The sequence below is a fragment of the Thamnophis elegans genome, chromosome 5 (genome assembly GCF_009769535.1).
Source record: "Thamnophis elegans isolate rThaEle1 chromosome 5, rThaEle1.pri, whole genome shotgun sequence".
Classification (NCBI taxonomy): Eukaryota; Metazoa; Chordata; class Lepidosauria; order Squamata; family Colubridae; genus Thamnophis; species Thamnophis elegans.
This window is the reverse complement of record NC_045545.1, coordinates 44,912,878-44,933,343: the sequence shown is the minus strand read 5'-3', so window position 1 is coordinate 44,933,343 and position 20,466 is coordinate 44,912,878. Positions and strand designations below refer to the sequence as shown.

General features: G+C 44.4%; 1 protein-coding gene across 3 annotated transcripts in view; it reads left to right on the top strand.

The window, feature by feature from the left end:
- KCNC4 (potassium voltage-gated channel subfamily C member 4) overlaps positions 1 to 20,466 on the top strand; it is a 47,232-nt gene that overhangs the window by 16,691 nt on the left and 10,075 nt on the right. The window contains exons 2-4 of one of the 3 annotated variants that reach the window (XM_032219123.1): positions 9,679 to 10,570; positions 15,216 to 15,251; positions 16,376 to 16,644. In XM_032219123.1, the coding sequence (XP_032075014.1) occupies positions 9,679 to 10,570; positions 15,216 to 15,251; positions 16,376 to 16,599 (1,152 nt within the window). In that variant the 3' untranslated portion in view covers positions 16,600 to 16,644. Of the gene's footprint in view, positions 1 to 9,678; positions 10,622 to 15,215; positions 15,252 to 16,357; positions 16,645 to 20,466 lie in introns of those variants that run through there. The other 2 variants (XM_032219121.1, XM_032219120.1) reach the window with 2 other exon arrangements.

Genomic DNA, 20,466 nt, shown 5'->3' with positions numbered 1-20,466 from the left:
GAGGGGATGGGAGCAAGAAAACCCACGAGCAGCTTCACACACACCCCTGCCAGGGGTGCTGCCAGGCCAGGGGCCCCCCTCCCCAGAAGACGCAGAATGGCTAAAGTTCCCCCATTACCTGTGAAATATGATGGAAACCCTAAGAAGCTGGGGTCTTTCATCATGCAGGTTTATAATTACATGGAAATCTATGGGCCCGATTTTGAATCAGATACCTTGAGAATACGCATGGTTTTACTTGCATTAGACGGAGAAGCCTCTGACTGGGGAACAGGCTTACACCAATCAAATTCCCCCCTCCTGAGGAATTTCAATGCGTTTATGGGAGCTTTCAAGAGACGTTTTGATGACCCCCTGACTGAGAAACGGGGCAAACTGAAATTTATGACCCTCGCGCAGGAGGACAGGCCAGTGTCCGAGTACATTCAGGAGTTTCAACACCTATGTAATTACATGAGGGGTTGGGGTGAAGAAGCCCTTTTGGACAAGTTTGCTTTGGGCTTGGATGAAGATATTTATCAACAATGTGTTAATCGCCACCTTCCCAAATGCTTGACTGTTTGGTTTGAAAACGCGGCAGACATTGAACTGGATTTAATGAGACTCAAATGTGCTAGGGAGGAGAGGCAGAAGAGAAAAGAGAAAGCTGCGAAATCTCCCCCCCCAAGCTGCAAAACCCCTTTCGGAAGCAGAGGCGAAGGGGAAATCCAGACCATTTGCTTGCTTTCGTTGTGGGAAAATCGGCCATCGCGCCCCTGAATGCCGCGCCCAGCTGCCCACGGCCGCCCTAACCCCTTCCAAACGGGAGGGAAAACCCACCAAGGCCTCAGATAAGAAAAATAAAGAAGCTGCATTCGCCGTTGATTCCACCCCCCCCCAATTCGCCCAGGCTTTGGAGGGAGAAGCGGAAGTCTCCACCAGCTCCTCTGATGACTCCGATGACGACGCCTCGCCTCGCTGGGTGAGTTCAAACAAAGGCCCTATGCTAATCCCCGTAGAGTTAAGAATTCTGCCCGATGGGGGGTCCGAAAGCCTTCCCACCCTCCTTGACTCAGGCTGTTCCCGCTCAATGATCACTCCTGCTATGGTGGAAAAACTGGGCCTCAAGTTGAAAACTTTGAAAACCCCTATTGCTTTTTGCCAGATAGATGGGTCCATCGCAGGGGGGGGACCCGCCCATTTCTTCACTGAGCCCTTAGAGATGAAAATGGGATCCCACACAGAACTAATCTCTTTTATTGTGGCTCCTGGGATGGACAGACCACTCATTTTGGGCCTCCCGTGGCTTCGAAAATGGAACCCTCGCATAAATTGGAGGGAGGGTTGGTTACGGATTCGCATGGCCACACCTCCGGAAGGGGAGGGCGTTTCTTCAGAGCCTGTTAGCTGCAGTCCTGTTTTGGCCACCAGAGGGCAGGAGAGGATTGAAGGAGAGGAAAAAATTCCTAAAGTGTATTGGGACCTGAGAGGAGTTTTTAGTGAGAAATCTTCCGACAAACTTCCACCCCACAGGCCTACTGATTGCTCAATCGACATTTTACCCGGGGTGAAGCTACCAAAACCCCAAATATATTCCATGTCACCTAGGGAAATGGAAGAGATGAGGAAGTTCATCGATAAAAATTTGGAGCGGGGATTCATTGAGCCTGCCCGCCCTAAGGTCGCTGCTCCTGTGCTGTTCTGTGAAAAGAAAGATGGCTCTCTGAGATTGTGTGTTAATTTTAAAAACCTTAACGCCATATCGGCCCAAAATTTATACCCGCTACCGTTGATGAAGGACATGTTAGCCCAATTGGGGAAGGGCCGCATTTTCACTAAACTGGACCTCAGGGAGGCGTACTACAGGGTCCGTATAAAGGAAGGGGATGAATGGAAAACTGCTTTCAACTGCCCTCTTGGTTGCTTCCAATTCTGGGTCATGCCTTTTGGCCTGCAGGGGGCGCCTGCTGTTTTCATGCAATTAATAAATGAAATCTTGCATGACCACCTTTACAAAGGCGTTATCGTATATCTGGACGATATCCTTATCTATTCTCACAATTATGACGACCACGTCGCTCTGGTGCGCACTGTTTTAAAGAAACTCAGGGCTGCTGAACTTTATGCCAAATTGTCTAAGTGTGAGTTTTACCAGGCTAAGATTGACTACCTCGGTTACCGCATCTCTCCCGCTGGCATTGAGATGGACCCTGGAAAAGTGAAAGCAGTCACTGAGTGGGAAGCACCCCGAACACGCAGGCAGTTGCAAAATTTTTGGGGTTTTGCTAACTTCTACCGTCAGTTCATTCCTTCTTTTGCCAAAATTGCACTTCCTATCACAAATTTGTTGAAGTCCAAGGGTGGGCCTAGGCCTAAGCCTAGCAAACCACTGGATTGGACCATGGAATGCCAAGCTGCTTTCGAAAGACTAAAACGCCTGTTCGCTGCGGAGCCTGTCCTCAGACATCCCGACATGGACAAGCCTTTCGTCGTCCAAGCTGATGCCAGTGATGTCGCCATTGGGGCCGTCTTGCTACAAGCCAACGACCACGGTGACTTACAACCATGCGCCTACACCTCTCGCAAGCTCACGGACACTGAGAGACGTTGGGCCGTTTGGGAGGAGGCGTTTGCAGTGCGATGGGCCCTAACCACATGGCGCCATTTTCTGGAGTGTGCTAAGCACCCTTTTGAGGTGTGGACTGACCACAAGAATTTGGAGGCGTTGAGGACCCCGCGCCGTCTATCCCCTAAACAAATGCGGTGGGCCCAACATTTCAACCATTTCAATTTCACGCTCAAGTACATACCTGGAGGGAAAAATTTCATGGCTGACGCTTTGTCCAGACTTCCCCAATACAACTGCTCCAAACTGAGTGTTGTTCAACCTGTTGTTCCCACTTCCAGCCTGGCGGCTCCGGTGGTCACTCGCCAGCAAGCACGTTCGAAAGTGGAGGTGCCTCAAGATTTTCTGTCTGACCTCAAACGCGCCCTTCCCCAGGACGACTGGTTCCAGAAACATCAAGATGAGTGCACTGTGAGGGACGATCTACCGTGGATCGGCGCCAAGCTTTATGTGCCCGCCTCTCTTCGTCTCGTCGTTCTCCAACGGGCTCACGATTCCAAGTTGGCAGGTCACTTTGGATTCGTCAAAACCTTACATCTAGTCAAGAGGCAATTCTGGTGGCCCTCTTTGAAAAAGGACATTGAACTTTATGTGGCCAGTTGCCCGGTTTGTGCTGCCGCTAAGAGGCCGCCCGGGAAACCACAGAGGCTACTCCAGTCTGTGGCACGACCTGTCGCCCCTTGGAAGGAAATTTCGATGGACTTCATTGTCGAGCTTCCTGAGAGCCAGGGGCACACCGTCATTTGGGTCGTTACGGACTTATTTTCCAAACAGGTTCATTTTGTACCTTGCCACAAGATTCCTTCTGCTAAGGCTCTCGCCAAACTCTTCATCTCCCACGTTTACCGGTTGCATGGAGTGCCTGATCGTATTATTTCTGATAGAGGGGTCCAATTCACCTCCACCTTCTGGAAGGAGTTTCTTAAACGCATTGGCTCCGCCCAGGGCCTTAGCTCCGCCCACCACCCTCAGACTAACGGGGCCTGTGAGAGGACTAATTCTGTTCTAGAACAGTACTTACGTTGTTTCATTAATTATCAGCAGGATGATTGGGTGGACTTGTTGTCACACGCTGAAGTGGCCTACAACAATTCTGTTCATACCAGCACTGGTTTTACCCCTTTCCGGGTTGTTTTTGGTCAGGACTTTGTTCCTATTCCTGAGTTGCCTCGTGACCCGCCGCAAGTTTCTTCCGTCGCTGATTGGAGTGAGCGTCTCAGCCGTGTTTGGCCTTTGACTCTTGCTACGTTGGATGCTGCTCATCACGCTCATAAGAAACAAGCTGATAAGAAGCGTGCTCAGCCTTATCAGTACAAGGAGGGTGACTTAGTCTACTTGTCCACAAAGTTCCTTCAGACCACTCAAAAATCCAAAAAATTGGGGCCTAAGTATGTTGGTCCTTTTCCCATCCTCAAGATCATCAATCCTGTTTCCGTTCGTTTGCAACTGCCTAAGCATCTCAATCGTGTTCATCCCGTGTTCCACGTTAACCTCATTAAGCCTGTTCGTGTTTCAACTTTACGTCCACCTGATACTCCTCCTCCTCCTCCATTGTTGATTGATGGTGAACAACACTTTGAAGTCCGTGAGATTTTGGACTCCCGCAGGTGGCGTAACCGCATCCAGTACTTGGTTGCTTGGAAACATTTTCCCCCCTCCCACACGGAATGGGTTGACAAGTCCCATGTTCGTGCTCCCCGACTACTTCGGAAGTTTTATGCTGCTTATCCTGACAAGTCTTAATTTTCTCTCTACCCCACCTTTTTTTCTTCTCTGTTTTGTTGTTCGTCTGTCTGTGTTTTTTTCGTTTTACAGGCCTGATCGTTTTTTTTTTCGGGGGACGGCCGGATGTCAGTTTCTGCTTTGCTATCGCTTCAGCTGCCATGAAACGGGGAGGGTGGGCATGGTATTTGGGAGGGGTTACTAATTGTGCTGGTGGAAGTTTCTGGAGTCTACCGATTGATTGGACTACGCATGCGTGGGTGTTTCCCGCCAGCTCTAACGGCACCGACATTCCATCTTCGCGATGCCTTTTGAAGTTATCTTGCACCTGACATTTGGAAGACTTATGATTGGACTGGGTCTATGATGCCAAGGGGTGGGGAATGGGCTATTCTATATATCAACTGTTTTCGCGCCTAATTAACCAGACTTCGCTATGCATTGCCTTTAACCATTTTTAATTAGTAAAAGTACATTTGATTTCTATGCATGGAGTCTCATGGTCATTCTTTCCTAATTAACTAATGGAGAGGAACTCATAGTTATTTAGAAACCGTTGCCTTGGTATGCAAAAGGGTATTGGGGCCATCCAATTCTTGGTGGCCTCCTGTTGGAATTCCTTGACCATGAGCCTAAGAAATTCTTTGTTCTCTATTGACAAGGTCAAATCATTCTCTTCTTTGCTGGTCTGGAACACTGTTGCTCCTAAAACTGGTTTGAGTGTCGAGGTCATGAAGTGTTCTTGGCATGGTTTCAAGTGGGATGTTCTTCCATTACTGAGAGTGGAAGTTGTGAAGACATTTGTCTGGGTTGGGACCTGCGGCCGATCGACACATGCCATCCCAAAGACGCCCCTTCCAAGTTCTGTCTCGAGGGCAGATGGGGGGTCCTTTGGACCTTTGACCACTTGTTGAGGGGTGAAAGCGTTGGAGGAGTCTGTTCCTGGCAAGAGCAGGATTTTGGCTTTGGGATCTAGAACAGGAGAGTGATTACTCATGTGCTTCAGGTGAGGTGGGATGCTTGCTACATCTGGTGTCGTAATCTCACTGCGATCATCTGGTGGGTTGTCCCATTCTAGTAACGGTGGCAGTGGGAGCTGTGCACTCCCATCTAACTCTTCTCTGCAGAATCCATTGACTTCCCTCCCCACCATGCACTGGGACCCGGTGCATGTTGATGGCATGACGTGCGTTTCTTCATTTTGGACATTGATGAGACTGTAGAGAATTGAGTCTCGTGATCCAGATCGAGATTTTCCACCTTGTTCCTGTTGTGGTGGGCTTGGGTCTTCCATGTAGGCCTTAACATGCTTGTGCTGGTTATCTTTTTCCAGCTTCCTAGGACTGTGGCTGAGGGAGGAACAGTTAGCCTTCATCTGTAGAACTTTGGCCCGTATTAGTCTTTTTTTCGCTTCCCGCTTGCGCGGAAGGTATTCCAGTCGAACCTTAAGTTTGGCTATTGTAGCTGCGTTCTCTGCTTTCATGATTGCCAGCTCTGCCCGAGCTTTGGATGCTGCAGCTGCCCTCTCTGCTGCCGTGGTTGCCGACTTTTCCTTTAGCAGCTGCTCTTCTCGTGTAAACTCTAGATCCAACTCAGCCACCTCAACTTCTATTTGTGCTTCTGCAGCTGCAGATATCCGTGGCCTTTGGCAGTAATGGGAAGATTGCTGTGAGAAGCTGCTACCTGCCTTTGATTGGGAAGATGAGGCCTTTCTGGAGGCATGGGAGGAAACTGCGTGTGACTGTTGAGATGTCGTATGTGAACGATGAGACCTCACTGGTGCGGTCTTTTCTCCCTGTGTAACTTTTGGACTAGATGGGGATGTCCTCTTAGAAGCGTGAGAGGGGGCTGCATCTGACCACTGAGATGGTGCTCGCGAACGATGAGACACTTCAGATCTGGCATTTGTTTCTGATGTGTCCTTGGGGTGGGATGAGGACGCTTTCCTGGAAGCATGAGAGTGAGCTATATATGACTGTCGAGATGCTTCAGACGCAGCCTTCTTGTCCTTGGGATTGGATGAGGATGCTTTCTTGGAAGCATGAGAGGGAGCTACATATGACTGTTGAGATGTTTTAGACTCAGCTTTCTCATCTGGGGCTGTCTCCTTCTTCAGATTGGATTGTATAAGGTCTTTGCTGCGTCGGAACTGCTTTTTACGTTCTTTGTTTAACATCAGAATGTGCAGCATTTTCTCCTGGAGTTCTTCATCATCGTTTAGTTCTAATTGGATATCAGTGAGGCAGTTTCCATAAAATCTCCACAGCTTGTAGATTTCGTCCATATCTTTACATAAAGAATGGAGGCGTTTTTGGGGTAAATCGTCTTCGAGTTTGTCGCAGAGATGCTGCAACCGCTTCCAGCTACTTTTCTGCCTTCGATAAACTCTGTCCCATTCCTTCAAGAGGTCTGGCCGCATAATCTGCGTAATGTGCTGTCTTAGGTCATAGTCTATTTGACGTGTTTCTGCCTTTTCTGATACTTGGACATTTGATTCTGAGTTTTGGATGACCAATTCTGAGACTATGGTGGGTTCAGGCATGTCTGACCCTCCTGCCATGGTTAGAAAGGTTCTATAACTAGGATTAATTCAGAAAATGTCTAGAATATGTTATCAATTTTTGAGTCCAACTCCCTTCTTTGGCCACTAGGTTGCGTTGCAAGACTTGAAGATGTAGCTGCAGTTCACTTGTCAGCCACTAGGGTGCATTGCAGGACTTGAAGAGGTAGCTGCAGTTCACTTGTCAGCCACTAGGGTGCATTGCAAGACTTGAAGATGTGGGCGCAGTGCACTTGTCGGCCACTAGGGTGCGTTGCTACACTTGGAGATGTGGGCGCAGTGCACTCGTCGGCCACTAGGGTGCGTTGCTACACTTGTAGATGTGGTTGCAGTACACTTGTTGCCCACTGAGGTGCGTTGAGAAACTTTGGAGATGCAGGCCCAATTCACCTGCCAGCCACTAGAGAGCGTTGAGAAACTTTGGAGATGCAGGCGCAGTTCACCTGCCAGCCACTAGGGTGCGTAGAGAAGCTTTGGAGATGCAGGCGCAGTTCACCTTCCAGCCACTAGGGTGCGTTGAGAAGCTTGGAGATGCAGGCGCAGTTCTCCTGCCAGCCACTAGCGTGCGTTGAGAAGCTTTGAAGATGCAGGCACAGTTCACCTGCCAGCCTCTCGAGTGCGTTGCTAGTGTTGGCTTAAGGAACTGGACTGCAGTTCTAGAGTGGTTACTAGATGGCGCTGCTTGTGTCTATCGTTTGGAGTGACGGGCAATGGCTGCTTCCTATTGAGATTGTTGCTCAGCTGCCTCTCCAATGTTGGGATTCCTAAGGAAATTCACCCGAACTTGGAACCCCTCTTGGACCTGGCTGGCTTGATACCTCCTAAGGGCTTGCACCTTTTCCCACTTCACAAACAATAACAAATCAGCAAGAACATAACATGCACTCTCTTTTAATTCATTCAGCTGGTCTGCCTCTGCCTTATGTCTCTTTTAGCTGTCTGCAGGCTTGCATCAGTTGGCCTCTTTATTGCCTCTCGTTGCCAAGACAACTCATCAATAAAGTTCAAAGGAGTTGGGAGGTCTGTTCTGGGCTGATGACCTCTTCCTTACTCAAATTTCGTTTGCATGGAGATTTTTCCATGAGGCATTTACTACACAAAGAACTTCTCTTCTTGTTAGTTTTGGGAACGAAAGGGGGGTTGCTTTATCATGCAAATCCTGATTTCCTTTTAACACACTTTCTTAATCACAACAACGTCCTTCATCTCAGGAGAGATAATCAGCCTTTCTCGCTGAAATGGGATGTTCCTCTTTGCTCCAAAAAAGCGGGGGGGGGGGGGGAATCCTGGCAGCTTTTCTCAGTTAAAATGCAAACAGAGTTTGGGATTCCACCTCAACGTCTTATTTACTCAGGAGCTTCTGGATGGGGGCAAATCATTCATCATCTTTTTCTTGAGGGGGATAAACTTCAAAGCCTTTTCACTCTGAGGAGGTTAAAGAATTTCTACTGTCTTCTGCTTCGGAGCTCAGAGAGGAAAACAAAGGAAGCTAAAGGAGTTTTAATGTCCTTTTACTGTTCTGCTCCGGGCAATGAGGTTCTGCTCGGGCAGCCAGTTAACTCCACGCTTAGGAATATCTTTCAGATCACGTTTATTATCAGGCATCCTTAATAGCAAAACTTACAGTTCAGTGTTAAGACTCTTCTGACTTTCCATGATCTGTCCCATCACGTAGTGTAAAAGGACATTAATTCCTCTAACCCATGCTGCTGGTGCAAAGATGCTTCTGGTAGTGCCGATGGCGATTCAGTGAGTGCCCAGTAATAAATCAATTTCCCGGGCAGAGTACCCCACTGCCCAATCAGGGAGCACAGATGTGGTCACATGTTATGGGACTACATTTCCCATAAGGTAGTTACATTTCCCATGAGGTAGTTTCTTAAAGGAGACAGCTCTTAATTCCTATATTAGCTATATACTGTTGGGACAGCACACTGCCGCTGTTCACAAAATAAAGCAGAGAAGTAGCTATCTTGCATATTCATATAAGCGTTAATTCCTCCCTTTGTTGGCAAACTAATCTGCAGAGGAAAATGAGCATAAATGAGGTTGGAGCACAATCAAATGTAATCAGTCGCAGCTGAGCAATTGAATTTCTCTGTTTATTGTTAATATCAGGGGAAGGTGTTAGATTAACCTTTGGGATAGAAGGTAAAACCAAATCTGCCAATAAATTTTACTGCTGACTGTGAGATGACCAATTTCATGCTGCAAAAGAATTTAACTGAATTAAGAGAAGCTGAATTTCATTTGCTCAGTCTGTGTCTAACACCTGGGTACAAATATATTTATTATTATTCCTATCACTGTTGCACACTTTAATGAGCCTAATGTAAAAATAAAATATACAGAATTAGAACATGAATTGTTTGTTTTTTGTATCTTATAACTTATCACCTTGTTGTTTGTTAGTACACTGAGAGCTTATGCACTGGAGAGAAATACCTTGTGTGTCTGATCACACTTGGCCAATAAAGAATATTCTATGAATAGTTCTAATAGATGGGTAGATTGAAAATTGAGATCTTCTGATTTGATGGGGTACAATGGATCATAGGAAAGAGGAGAAGAGGGCCCTATAAACTGTGTAAGGAGCCAGTCAATGATTATTTCTCCTCCTAGATTCAAATGAAACATGCTTCTTTATTCCAAGCTTTCTTTGTAGTGATTAAAATGAAAAAAAAAATAGAGAATGAAAGTTTTAAATCTTGTATTCTTGTTTCTTAGGTTGTTTTTCTTCTCCCATAGTTTATTTTTAATCTTTGAGCATATGTTTTCCCTTCTTTTTCAGATCATTGCCTTTGCTTCACTTTTTTTTATTCTGGTATCCATCACAACTTTTTGTCTGGAGACACATGAAGCCTTCATCATAGACACCAATGTGACTGAGACCCTAGTAGTGGGCAACACAACTGAGATTGTTGTGATGAAAAAGATGGAGACAGAGCCTATTCTCACTTGTATTGAAGGAGTTTGTGTGCTGTGGTTCACTCTGGAGTTTCTGGTGCGCATTGTTTGCTGCCCGGATAAATTGATCTTCATTAAGAACCTTCTTAACATCATTGACTTTGTAGCCATTCTACCCTTCTACTTAGAGGTGGGACTCAGTGGCCTATCATCCAAAGCTGCACGAGATGTGCTGGGCTTCCTGAGGGTAGTTCGTTTTGTCAGAATCCTCCGGATCTTCAAGCTGACCCGCCATTTTGTGGGACTTCGGGTGTTGGGCCATACACTCCGGGCCAGTACTAATGAATTCCTCCTTCTCATCATCTTCTTGGCTCTAGGAGTTTTAATTTTTGCTACCATGATCTATTATGCCGAAAGGATTGGTGCCAAGCCATCTGATCCTAGTGGTAGTGACCATACCCACTTTAAGAATATTCCCATTGGATTTTGGTGGGCAGTGGTAACCATGACAACTTTGGGTTATGGAGACATGTATCCCAAAACCTGGTCAGGTATGTTGGTGGGAGCTCTTTGTGCCCTGGCTGGTGTTCTTACCATTGCTATGCCTGTTCCAGTCATTGTCAACAACTTTGGAATGTATTACTCATTGGCCATGGCGAAGCAAAAGCTCCCAAAGAAGAAAAAGAAGCACATACCCCGTCCAGCACCACTTGACTCTCCAACGTTCTGCAAATCGGAGGACAACTCACCTCACAACAGTATTCAGAGTTACAACAGTCCTCTAACAGCAGCAACAGCAGCTGGGGTGATGGAGAGGAAAAGATCAGGTGAGATGTAAGATTTCAGGCTAAACAAAACCTATAAATGTGCGGATCTGGATGGGGATAAACAGGCTCAAGCTCAATCCCTCCAAGACTGAGTGGCTGTGGTTTCCATCATCCTGATTTGTGCATCTTGTTCCATCTTTGATGATAGGAGGAGAAATTTTAGCCCCCTCAGAGAGGGCCCGCAATCTGGGAGTCATCCTGGATAAGCGGCTTAGTTTAGAAGAACACCTGACGGCCATGACCAAGGGGGGCCTTTTACCAGGTTTGCCTGGTATGTCAGTTGTGCCCCTTTCTGGATTGCGATGCTCTATGCACAGTCACTCATGCCTTCGCCCTTTCTCGCCTGGACTACTGCAACGCTCTACATGGGGCTGCCCTTGAAGAGCACCCGGAAGCTTCAACTGGTCCAGAATGCGGCTGCGCGGGTTGTCATGGGGGCAGCCATGTTACACCCCTTTTAGGCGGCCTGCACTGGTTGCTGGTTGTCTTCCGGGTGCGATTCAAGGTACTAATTATGACCTTTAAAGCGCTCCATGGCTTAGGCCCAGGGTACCTGCGAGACCACCTACTGCCACCGGTAGCCTCCCATCGTCCAGTGCGATTCCACAGAGTTGGCCTCCTCAGGGTGCCGTCGGCCAGACAGTGTCGGCTAGTGACCCCCCCAGGGGGAGAGCCTTCTCTGTGGGAGCGCCTTCCCTCTGGAATGAACTGCCCCCGGAGCTTCCTATAATCCCCGATCTCCAGTCCTTCCGACGCGCCCTAAAAAGTTGGCTTTTCCAGCAAGCCGGCCTGGCCTGAACAGAATAAAATAAATGATTAATTTAATTGTTAATTTTAATCTAATTTTTAAAATTTTATTATTAATATTAATTGGGTTTGTTTTTGGATACTTTATTTAATTTCCTTTTTAACTTTTGTAATATGTGGGGTTTTTTTATGTTGTACGCCGCCCTGAGTCCTTTGGGAGAAGGGCGGCATATAAATCCAATAAGCAAACAAACTATGGATGACCACTAGGTGGCAACAAAGATATACAGGAAAATTTAACCCTTTGTTGCTGTCTATTTATAACAAAGGTGTCAAACTCGCAATGACACAGCATCCTGTGACATATCACAACTTTTTCCCCCTTCGCTAAAATGGAGGTGGGCATGGCCAGCATATGACGCATCCAGCCCGCGGGCCTTGAGTTTGACACTTCTGATCTATAGTTTGTACTTTACTTTATAAAACAGATAATGATACCCTTAGTTAAGCCAACTATAGGCAATTTTTCAATGGGTTGCGTTACTTTTGACAATTTTGGGCAGACTCGTAGTTTGTGGGGCTGAATTACATGGATAAAGCCAGAACACTGGATGTTTGTGGCTCTGGGAGAAGCTATGAGAATATCAACAATTTGTTTCTTTTAAAAACCACAATAAAAGTATTTTTGGCGAATATACATGTCCCAGGATAATGTTGCAGGATCCAATCTGGGTTGGCCACCGGGACCAGAGGTTTTGTCTTCCGAACTTTCAGACTCATGCTGGAGTCCATTTTCAGAGAACCTCTGACACAGATTGGATCCTGCTATGTATTTTGGGTATAACGTTATAATTTTCATATATTTCTCTCATCTCCAAGTGGCAAGAAAACTCTACTGATTGTTTGGCACTGCAATATTGAAAATTAATCCTGTAATTGGAAGAAGCACTGGGACACCGAAAAGGGGTTCAAGAGTGTGTTGGGGGGGGGTCTTTGATACATAGGTTATCCTTAATATTAAGCCAATCTCTCTCACCCGTGCTTTTTCTCCATTAAAAAGGAATCCCCTACCAGGGATATCATTTCTTCTATTAAGAGCAGGAAGAAGTAAGAAAGTTCAGCAGGGAAACCCTGGGTATAGGAGAAAAAGACTGAAAACCCATGCCATGGTCCTGACATTGCTATGCCAATTTTAAAAACAAAAGAATCCCACTTGTGGAATCCAAAGATATGTTTAGCATTTTGTGAAGCTTTTGTGAAAGCTGACAGCTTGCATGTAAAAGTGCCAAGGAAAATGCACAGCCTCTAAGTGCCTGCTTCCTCTGATATGTAAAGTCATGTTCTTTGCAATCTAAGACTGCATTTAAGTGATCTGTCACCCCTGCTCTGTTTGAATGATCTCCGTTCTTCTTAAGCATTGATTAACCGTCTGACCTTTTCTACAGCAATAAGTCTCTGAGGATTGTCTTTGGGATCCCAAAGTCAGTCAGGCAGAAAACGTTTGCAGTAGTCGGTTAGTTTCGATCCTCTCTCTATCTCTGTTATTGGGCAAGTTAGTTTCTTGCATCTGGATTGTCCCGTGGGCCGGACTTCATCTTCGGCCTCTCCAGGGGGAACTCATCCCCTTTCGGAAGGGACATTTGAGCAATTCTCTTTGGTCCCTCCACCTCCCAGTGGGAGTCCGGGTCTCGCTGGGGTGGTGGCTGTCCCTGGCCATTCAGCGGGGCTGCTGTCTCTGGGACCAGGCAGGGTGACTGTCACCACAGACATGAGTCTGTTCGGATGGTGGGTTCCCGAATGGCTCAGGTAGGTGGTCGGTCTTGGCTCTCCGCCACAACAACAATTGGTTGGAGCTGTGGGCAGCCCTCCTGGCTCTGCGGCACTTCAGGCCTCGGTGGAGGAGCATCACGTGCTCCTCCGGACATCCAATGGGGCCGCCAAGGCCACATCAATTATCGGGGGTGACCTACTCTCGGGCTCTCTGCCTGGAGTCTCAGACTGGGCGCCTGGGCGGGGCGGGGGCTGTTGTCCTAGTGTCGAAACACTCTCCGGGCTCTTCACCATCCGGGCGGAGTGGCTGAGTCGGGCGACTATGGACAGGGGGGGTGACAGCTCCACCCGTCGTTGCTCGGACGATCTGTCAGAGACTCTGGTCTCCTCTGGTCGATCTGTTCGCCTCGCCGTGAACTCCTCGGCTTCCTCGGTGGTGGAGACGGCCCTGGTCTTAGCGGTGGCCCCTTCTTGGTCCAGGAGGCCTTGGTCCGCAGGCCTAGTCCAGCTGTCGGTGGCTCCCTGTGGAGGATTCCTTGGGCGGGAGGTGGTCTTGCTGCAGGGGGTCCTGCTTTGCCCAGAGCCCCGGTGGGTCCATCTGGCCGCCTGACTCTTGGACAGCGGCTGCTGAACGGGGCTTCCCTGTCTGCTGGGGTCATTCGTACCTTGAGGCGTCTCGGCACACTTCTACGACCCGCATCTACAATTCCACCTGGGCGGCTTTTGACCGGTGGTGTTCTCCTCTTGGCATTTCTCCCAACAGGGCCACTATTCCTAACGTCTTGGATTCCTGCAGAAGGGCCTTGATGACGGGCTTTTACGGTCGTTGCGTACAACATTGTTGTATTTGTGCTGATAAATAAATAAAGGGAGACTAGTATAGATCTATTTCAAGCTATTTAGCTCTCATCAGCTAGCCATACCCTTACTGGGATTCGAACCTGGGCTGTATTACATATTAGGCAGATGTGTTAACCACTATATAACCACTATATATATATATATATATATATATATATATATATATATATATATATATATATATATATATATATATATATATATATATATGTGATAGACAGACATACATACATAAAATAATAGGGTCTCGTTTAAAAAAATTCAGTGTTGGATACAATACTTTAATTGGTGGTAGGAAAAGAGAGTCAATGGAGCTAAGCATTTGTAATCTTTAGGACCTATAAGGCTTCTTTGCTACTATTAACCTGCTAGTCTGCTTTCATCTTAGGGCAGAAGGATTATAAAGTAAGACAAAGCTGGAAATTTCTTTTTTTCCTTTTTTTTTTGCAACAGCATTTCTCCCTGAGGAATTCCCAGTGGTTGAGGGAACCTCTCCATCACCATCAGTTGTCTATAGGTGTTGATGGCATATAGCAGCAGCTTAGCAGAATTGTCAAGAAGGGGACTGATTCTCTGGCCTGGGAGATTGGATGGGCTAGAACTGCTGTGGCCCTTCAGGCCATCAAATCAACACCAGCTAGGACGGCAGAGTATCAAGGGTAGGCTCAGGGCTAGGTCTCCCTCTCTGTCCTCACCTGCAGAGGTTGCTTCCTTGTGTGCCTCTTCATAGGACCAGGCCTGAAAGGAGTTGGCTTGAATGGCTTTTCTCTATATTTCAATAACAAACAAATTGAAAACTTTTTAAAAAAAATCTCAGCTCTAAAAAGCACTTTGTTTTTCCTTAGGGCAACTCATGTAACAGAAAGCAAATCTTTTCATTATTTTAAGACTTCAGCTTCTTCAGTTTGTAATTGAAAACCAATGAAATAATTTCAGAGATTGGATTAACAGACTGTGCTACAATGCTGGATAAACATGGTGACTAAGCCATAGGTCTGATTCAAAAGTCACATTTAATCATTGTTTACTGAATAAGCCGCAGTTAGCTAGATTCATACTGTGCTAAGGTACAAGCCATAATTTATCACTCACCCAGGACATAAGTGAAAACTAAATAAAACACATTTGGGTTTTAGTTCCAATGGTCTATATAACATTTTTCCCTCCATCTATTGCCGTGTTGGAACAATAAACCTGATTTAGTGTTTTGCACAAGTCATAGGCAGATTGCATCTCTTGTCACTTGAAAGAAGTTTTGATTCCAAATCCTGTGAAATCCTTCCTCATTTTATGGCTTGGCAGATGTGTTGGGATTAATGCAGTCTTGGATTTCAATACATTTAATATACTACCGTGTTTCCCTGAAAATAAGACGCAACCCAAAAATAAGCCATAGCATGATTTTTAACGATGCTGGTAATATAAGACTTATCCCCCCCCCCCCCCCCCAAAAAAAATAAGCTCCAGTTAAAATCGTCAGCCAGATGGATGCATTTAGTACTATATTTCCCTGAAAATAAGACCTAACCAGAAAATAAGCTCTAATGCATCTTTTGGAGCAAAAATTAATATAAGACCCGGTCTTAATTTCGGGAAAACACAGTAGGATAAGGAAGGCTGCTCTGTTACTAAAAAAGGAACCAGGTATGGTTCAATGTTCACAAGTTGCTAAGACCAACAAGAAAACCAGGAAGTCTGAGATGTGAGGTATGAGCAGGTCATTTGTATCATTTTTTCCGGTCTCAGATAAGGAATATTGATGAGATGTAAAGATTTAGCCTAGAATAACATTATCAGTACTAGAATGTTAACATTTACTATATTATAAGTGATATCTGGCTATACAGTCATCATGAACAGAATGCTGTTTCTAGAAAACTTCAGTTTCTGTGGAAACCATACTGCAGTCACCATAGCATTAATGCACGGTATATGTTTATAGACATTTTCTGTTAGCTATGTCACTTGAAACATAGGAGTGTATAGGACTGATGTTTTGACACTTCCCCCCACCTCCAATATTGGTGGATTCACCAACATGTATTGCTGAAGGGACTGAATGCAAAACTCCAGTCAAGAAGGTGCAAAATTGATTCCAATATATTTTGGAAATGTTACTAAAAATGAAAATGCTGCCTCCCCTGGATTATGTCATATAATCTTTTATATATAAATAAATTATTCATTTTCCTGTTGGCAAAGCAGGTGTAGATTTGGTGAATTATGGTTCCAAAGGTCTTTCTTTCTTTCTTTCTTTCTTTCTTTCTTTCTTTCTTTCTTTCTTTCTTTTTCTTTCTTTCTTTCTTTCTTTCTTTCTTTCTTTCTTTCTTTCTTTCTTTCTTTCTTTCTCCTTCTAAGACACCAAGCAGAATGGAGATGCCAATGTGGTCCTGTCAGATGAAGATCAACCTCTTTCGTCACCCCAAGAGGAGAAGCAACTCATGAGGGGCTCAAGTACCAGGGACAAAAACAAGAAAGCAGCAACCTGTTTTCTCCTGAGCACTGGAGATTTCTCTTGTGCTTCTGATGGTGGCATCCGGAAAGGTATGAAGGAGATTCCAAGATCTGTGTTGGTGAATGGAGGGAAATTGAAATATTAAATACCGTAATGTATATGGGGCAAGTTTTGCAGTCGGCTATAACTGACAAACAATGTCAGTTGCTAACTGCTTTTGAAAATTGACCTCTCTGCACTTTCTCGGTCTATGTTAGAGTTGATTGGTAAAGACCCAAAATATATTTCTACAACCTGTCCCAAGCAATAGTAAACCTAAAAGCTATAGCTTTTCTCTCCCATTTTGTTTTTGCCCTGGTTCTCTTGGTTGACTTCTTTTCTCACTGGCTCTGGCAAACAAGAAGGTAAGGATTAAGGGGGGAAAAAAGGTGGTAGAACAACAGTTGCCTTCTTCCCTCTGCAAAATAGGGACCACCTTTGGTGGAAAGGTAACAGCGTTCCGTGAGCCTTCGGCATTTAGTCATGCTGGACACATGACAAAGGAGACGTCTTCGGACAGCGCTGGCTCTTTGGCTTTGAAATGGAGATGAGCACTGCCCCCTAGAGTCAGGAATGACTAGCACATATATGCGAGGGGAACCTTTACTTTTACCATGTAAAGAGCTTAGAGTAGATATATGCTTGTCTTAGAGGCAACATGTCATGTTCAATTTCTTTTTATCATGTAACCTTACAAAGAAGCTTAATGTCTATGGAGATTCTCAGTCATCCAGGTCTTAGTTGTCCCAAAGGTGCTTTTTTCAAGAGGCAACTGGACTTCCTTGTTTTTCTTTGAAGACGTTTTGCTTCTCATCCATTCCCATTCTTGGATGAGAAGCGAAACGTCTTCAAAGAAAAACAAGGAAGTCCAGTTGCCTCTTGAAAAAAGCACCTTTGGGACAAAGAAGTTTAATGTTCTTGTTCTTGAAACATACTATAGCTTTAAGGATCAGGTATGAACAGCCTAGCACCGTAGGATATATGTATTTTTATAAAATCCAGCTTAATTTTGGTATCTCCAGATGGGTCTGAGATAGATTTCCAGTGCCAAAACCAAGAAAGTCTTTGCTGGTCAGTGTAGATATTATTAAGCAAAATGAATTGATAGGTTATAAAATGGCTTCCTGAGTTCTAGATAAATAATTCAAAGCCTGTTTTAATATCTGCAACATTTAGATATGAAGCTCACTCTATGTTGGTCCTTTTGGATTCACACAGCAGACAGGGACATACATGATATGTGCAATCATCATAGATGGCATGTCACAATGAAGACGTGCATGTCCTGGAAGAAACAATTTGTAAAGAAACTTTGTAGAATATATCAATATTCAGATGTGGGTGAGGGAAATTGCAATCAGGTCAAAGTGGAACACACCATAAATGTATCAGATTTCATGCTTTAAGTAGCCCTCAGCTTAAAAAATGTTGCAAATAATCAGGTCAAACCTCTTAGCTGCTTGGAAGAGAAATATATGGGCTACTTGATTCTGTTTATTTCAATATTACTCCTTTCTCAAATTATCCCTAAAGAAATTAGGCTTTTAGGAGATGAAACTGTCCATCATTACTTTAACAGGATCGGGTAATTTGGGACTAACGAATGAAAGAATAAGACATATTTAGGGGAGACTGTTTTAAAGGGCAGTGGAATTTGGAGGGTGAGGATGGCAGATGGGGGCAGAAGATAACCTTTTTAAAACGTACACTTTGGAAATACTCTTTTATGGACTTTGGCCATTTACATAATTATCATTTCTAAAGGGCAGGTGAACAAACTATGCAAGTCATGCAGTCAAATATACAATGAATGTGCTTGTTTGCATAATCTAATGTACAATATGAATTGCTCACATCCATGTCTATGAATATAGAAGGATCTGATGTAAGTAAATATCAGATAAGAGCATATGGATAGTACTGGCTTCAAGCCACGATAGGCTTCCTATTTTCATAGTTATGTGGAATCATGAATTTCAACAGGTTCACATTCTCCCAACTGTTGATGGCTGCCCACACTTGTAAGTTTTAGCAATCAAACTAAAGGTAAATATGCGAGCAGACACATATAGTTACTGAAATGAGTAATTGATCATAAGGCTAGGTAGTTCATTCTATGTGCACCTGTTCCTATACTACCATTTGTAACTGTAAGTAGCAGCACATGAAGAATCCTGAATTTCTAAAACAGTTGGATATGAAAGAATAATATCTCCTGTCTTTCTGTGATGCATCCAAACAGAAGATTCTTAGGAATACTAATGAAAAGACATATCTTTATATCTTTCTCTTTAATAGACTTCTTTTCAGAGCATAGCAAAAATATGGAGAAAACACAGGATGTTACTCAGCCTAGGTTTGAGGCAGGACACTTACACAATAAAGGATGCATATAAAAGCACTAATAATGGCATAGATTTTTTTATGCATCCAGTCAGTTACTTGGCAACAAACAAATGCATTATTATGCACTTAGAATGACTTTAACTAGCATCTGTACATATTGCTGGGAAAGTTGCCTATCTAACTTGTGCTGTTGAAAATCAGCACAAAAATTATTAAAACAAACTCTTCATAACCATTTACCATTTGCCTAACAGGTATGTCAGCATAGCTTGCTACCAGACTCCATGGCTTCTGCCTGCTCTGGAGTTTCATGTTTGTTCCTTCTGGACATAAATTCCATTTAGAAAGATACAATTTGGTGCAATATGATGATCTGCCAACACCATACCTACATTTGCAGATTCTAGGTTAGTAATAGTTTGCTCTCATTCTTTTTGAAACAAACCATATTTTGGAGGTAGTAGGCAACTTGTGGCACTCCGGATTATGCTAGAATTATTGGTACCTAGAAGAGATTGTATATTCCCACAGCATCTGGAGTATCCTAATTTCCATGGTTTGTACAGGTGTAAAGATAGTTGATTTGATATGAAGATAAGCTATTTTTTCTATGATTCTCTGAAAAAGGACAGCTGCCATTTCAAAACCTTTATTCCATCCATTTGCTTCTTGCATTAACAAGTTGCTTCATAAAACCTAACCCCAAAACACAAAATATAAATAGAATGCTTGTGATGCCAGAGCACAAAATGTTCTATTTTGTTCCTCTGCTGCTCTTCTTGCCCACCTTACTGTACTGTGTACTGTTAGTTTGATCCAGGACAGTTTCGGGAACAAAGCAAGTCATCTTTTCTCTTCTTATGTCATTGAACATTATTCAGACTTGGTGACATCTGCCAGCCAGCACCATTCACTCATTTTCTTCTTCTCCTCCATCTTCTTCCTCGCTTGTTTTTCAGAAGGAGGGAGGGGATGACACTATGGGTCTTGATGTGACTTGTCTGGCTTTAGGATGCAATCATTAAAGGGCTTCTCCCTGAGAAACTGAAAGCCAGTGTTTTAAAGAAGAGCATAAGCTGTGTCTGGATGTTACTAAAGTCAAGAAGCACACATAGCATTTTCATCTTGAAGTTATCATTGGGCAGAGACTTTCAATCCCAGAAAAAAAAATCTGAAAATAATAATAAAGGTCTCTAGGAGATCTGAGTGGAGGGTCTCTAATATTCTGCTCTCCTCCTGCCCTATCCTGTTTTGAGGAATATTTACCTCAGGTTCTAAAGCATGGAAGGAGACAGATAAAAATGCAAGATTTTCACCACGTGTATAAGCCCCATGCTTTGATAGCTGTGAATGAATTCCCGTGCCTTGTACTGTGAGTAATCTGCTGTTTAAATCCAGCAGGTTTGTGAGGCATTTGTTCCATAACGGTGTGTTTTGGCATTGTGCGATTTGACTAATTAAGTGTATTCATTTGCTTATTAAGCTTTCAATTCTCAGTAGGTAATGAGTCATGCAATAAATATGCTGAATGCTGTATACTTTATTCAGCTGAGGGAAATAATACGGTTTCAGATAATCGGTGTACTGTAGTGATAAGGCACTGATATATCTAGCTCCTATTTTCATT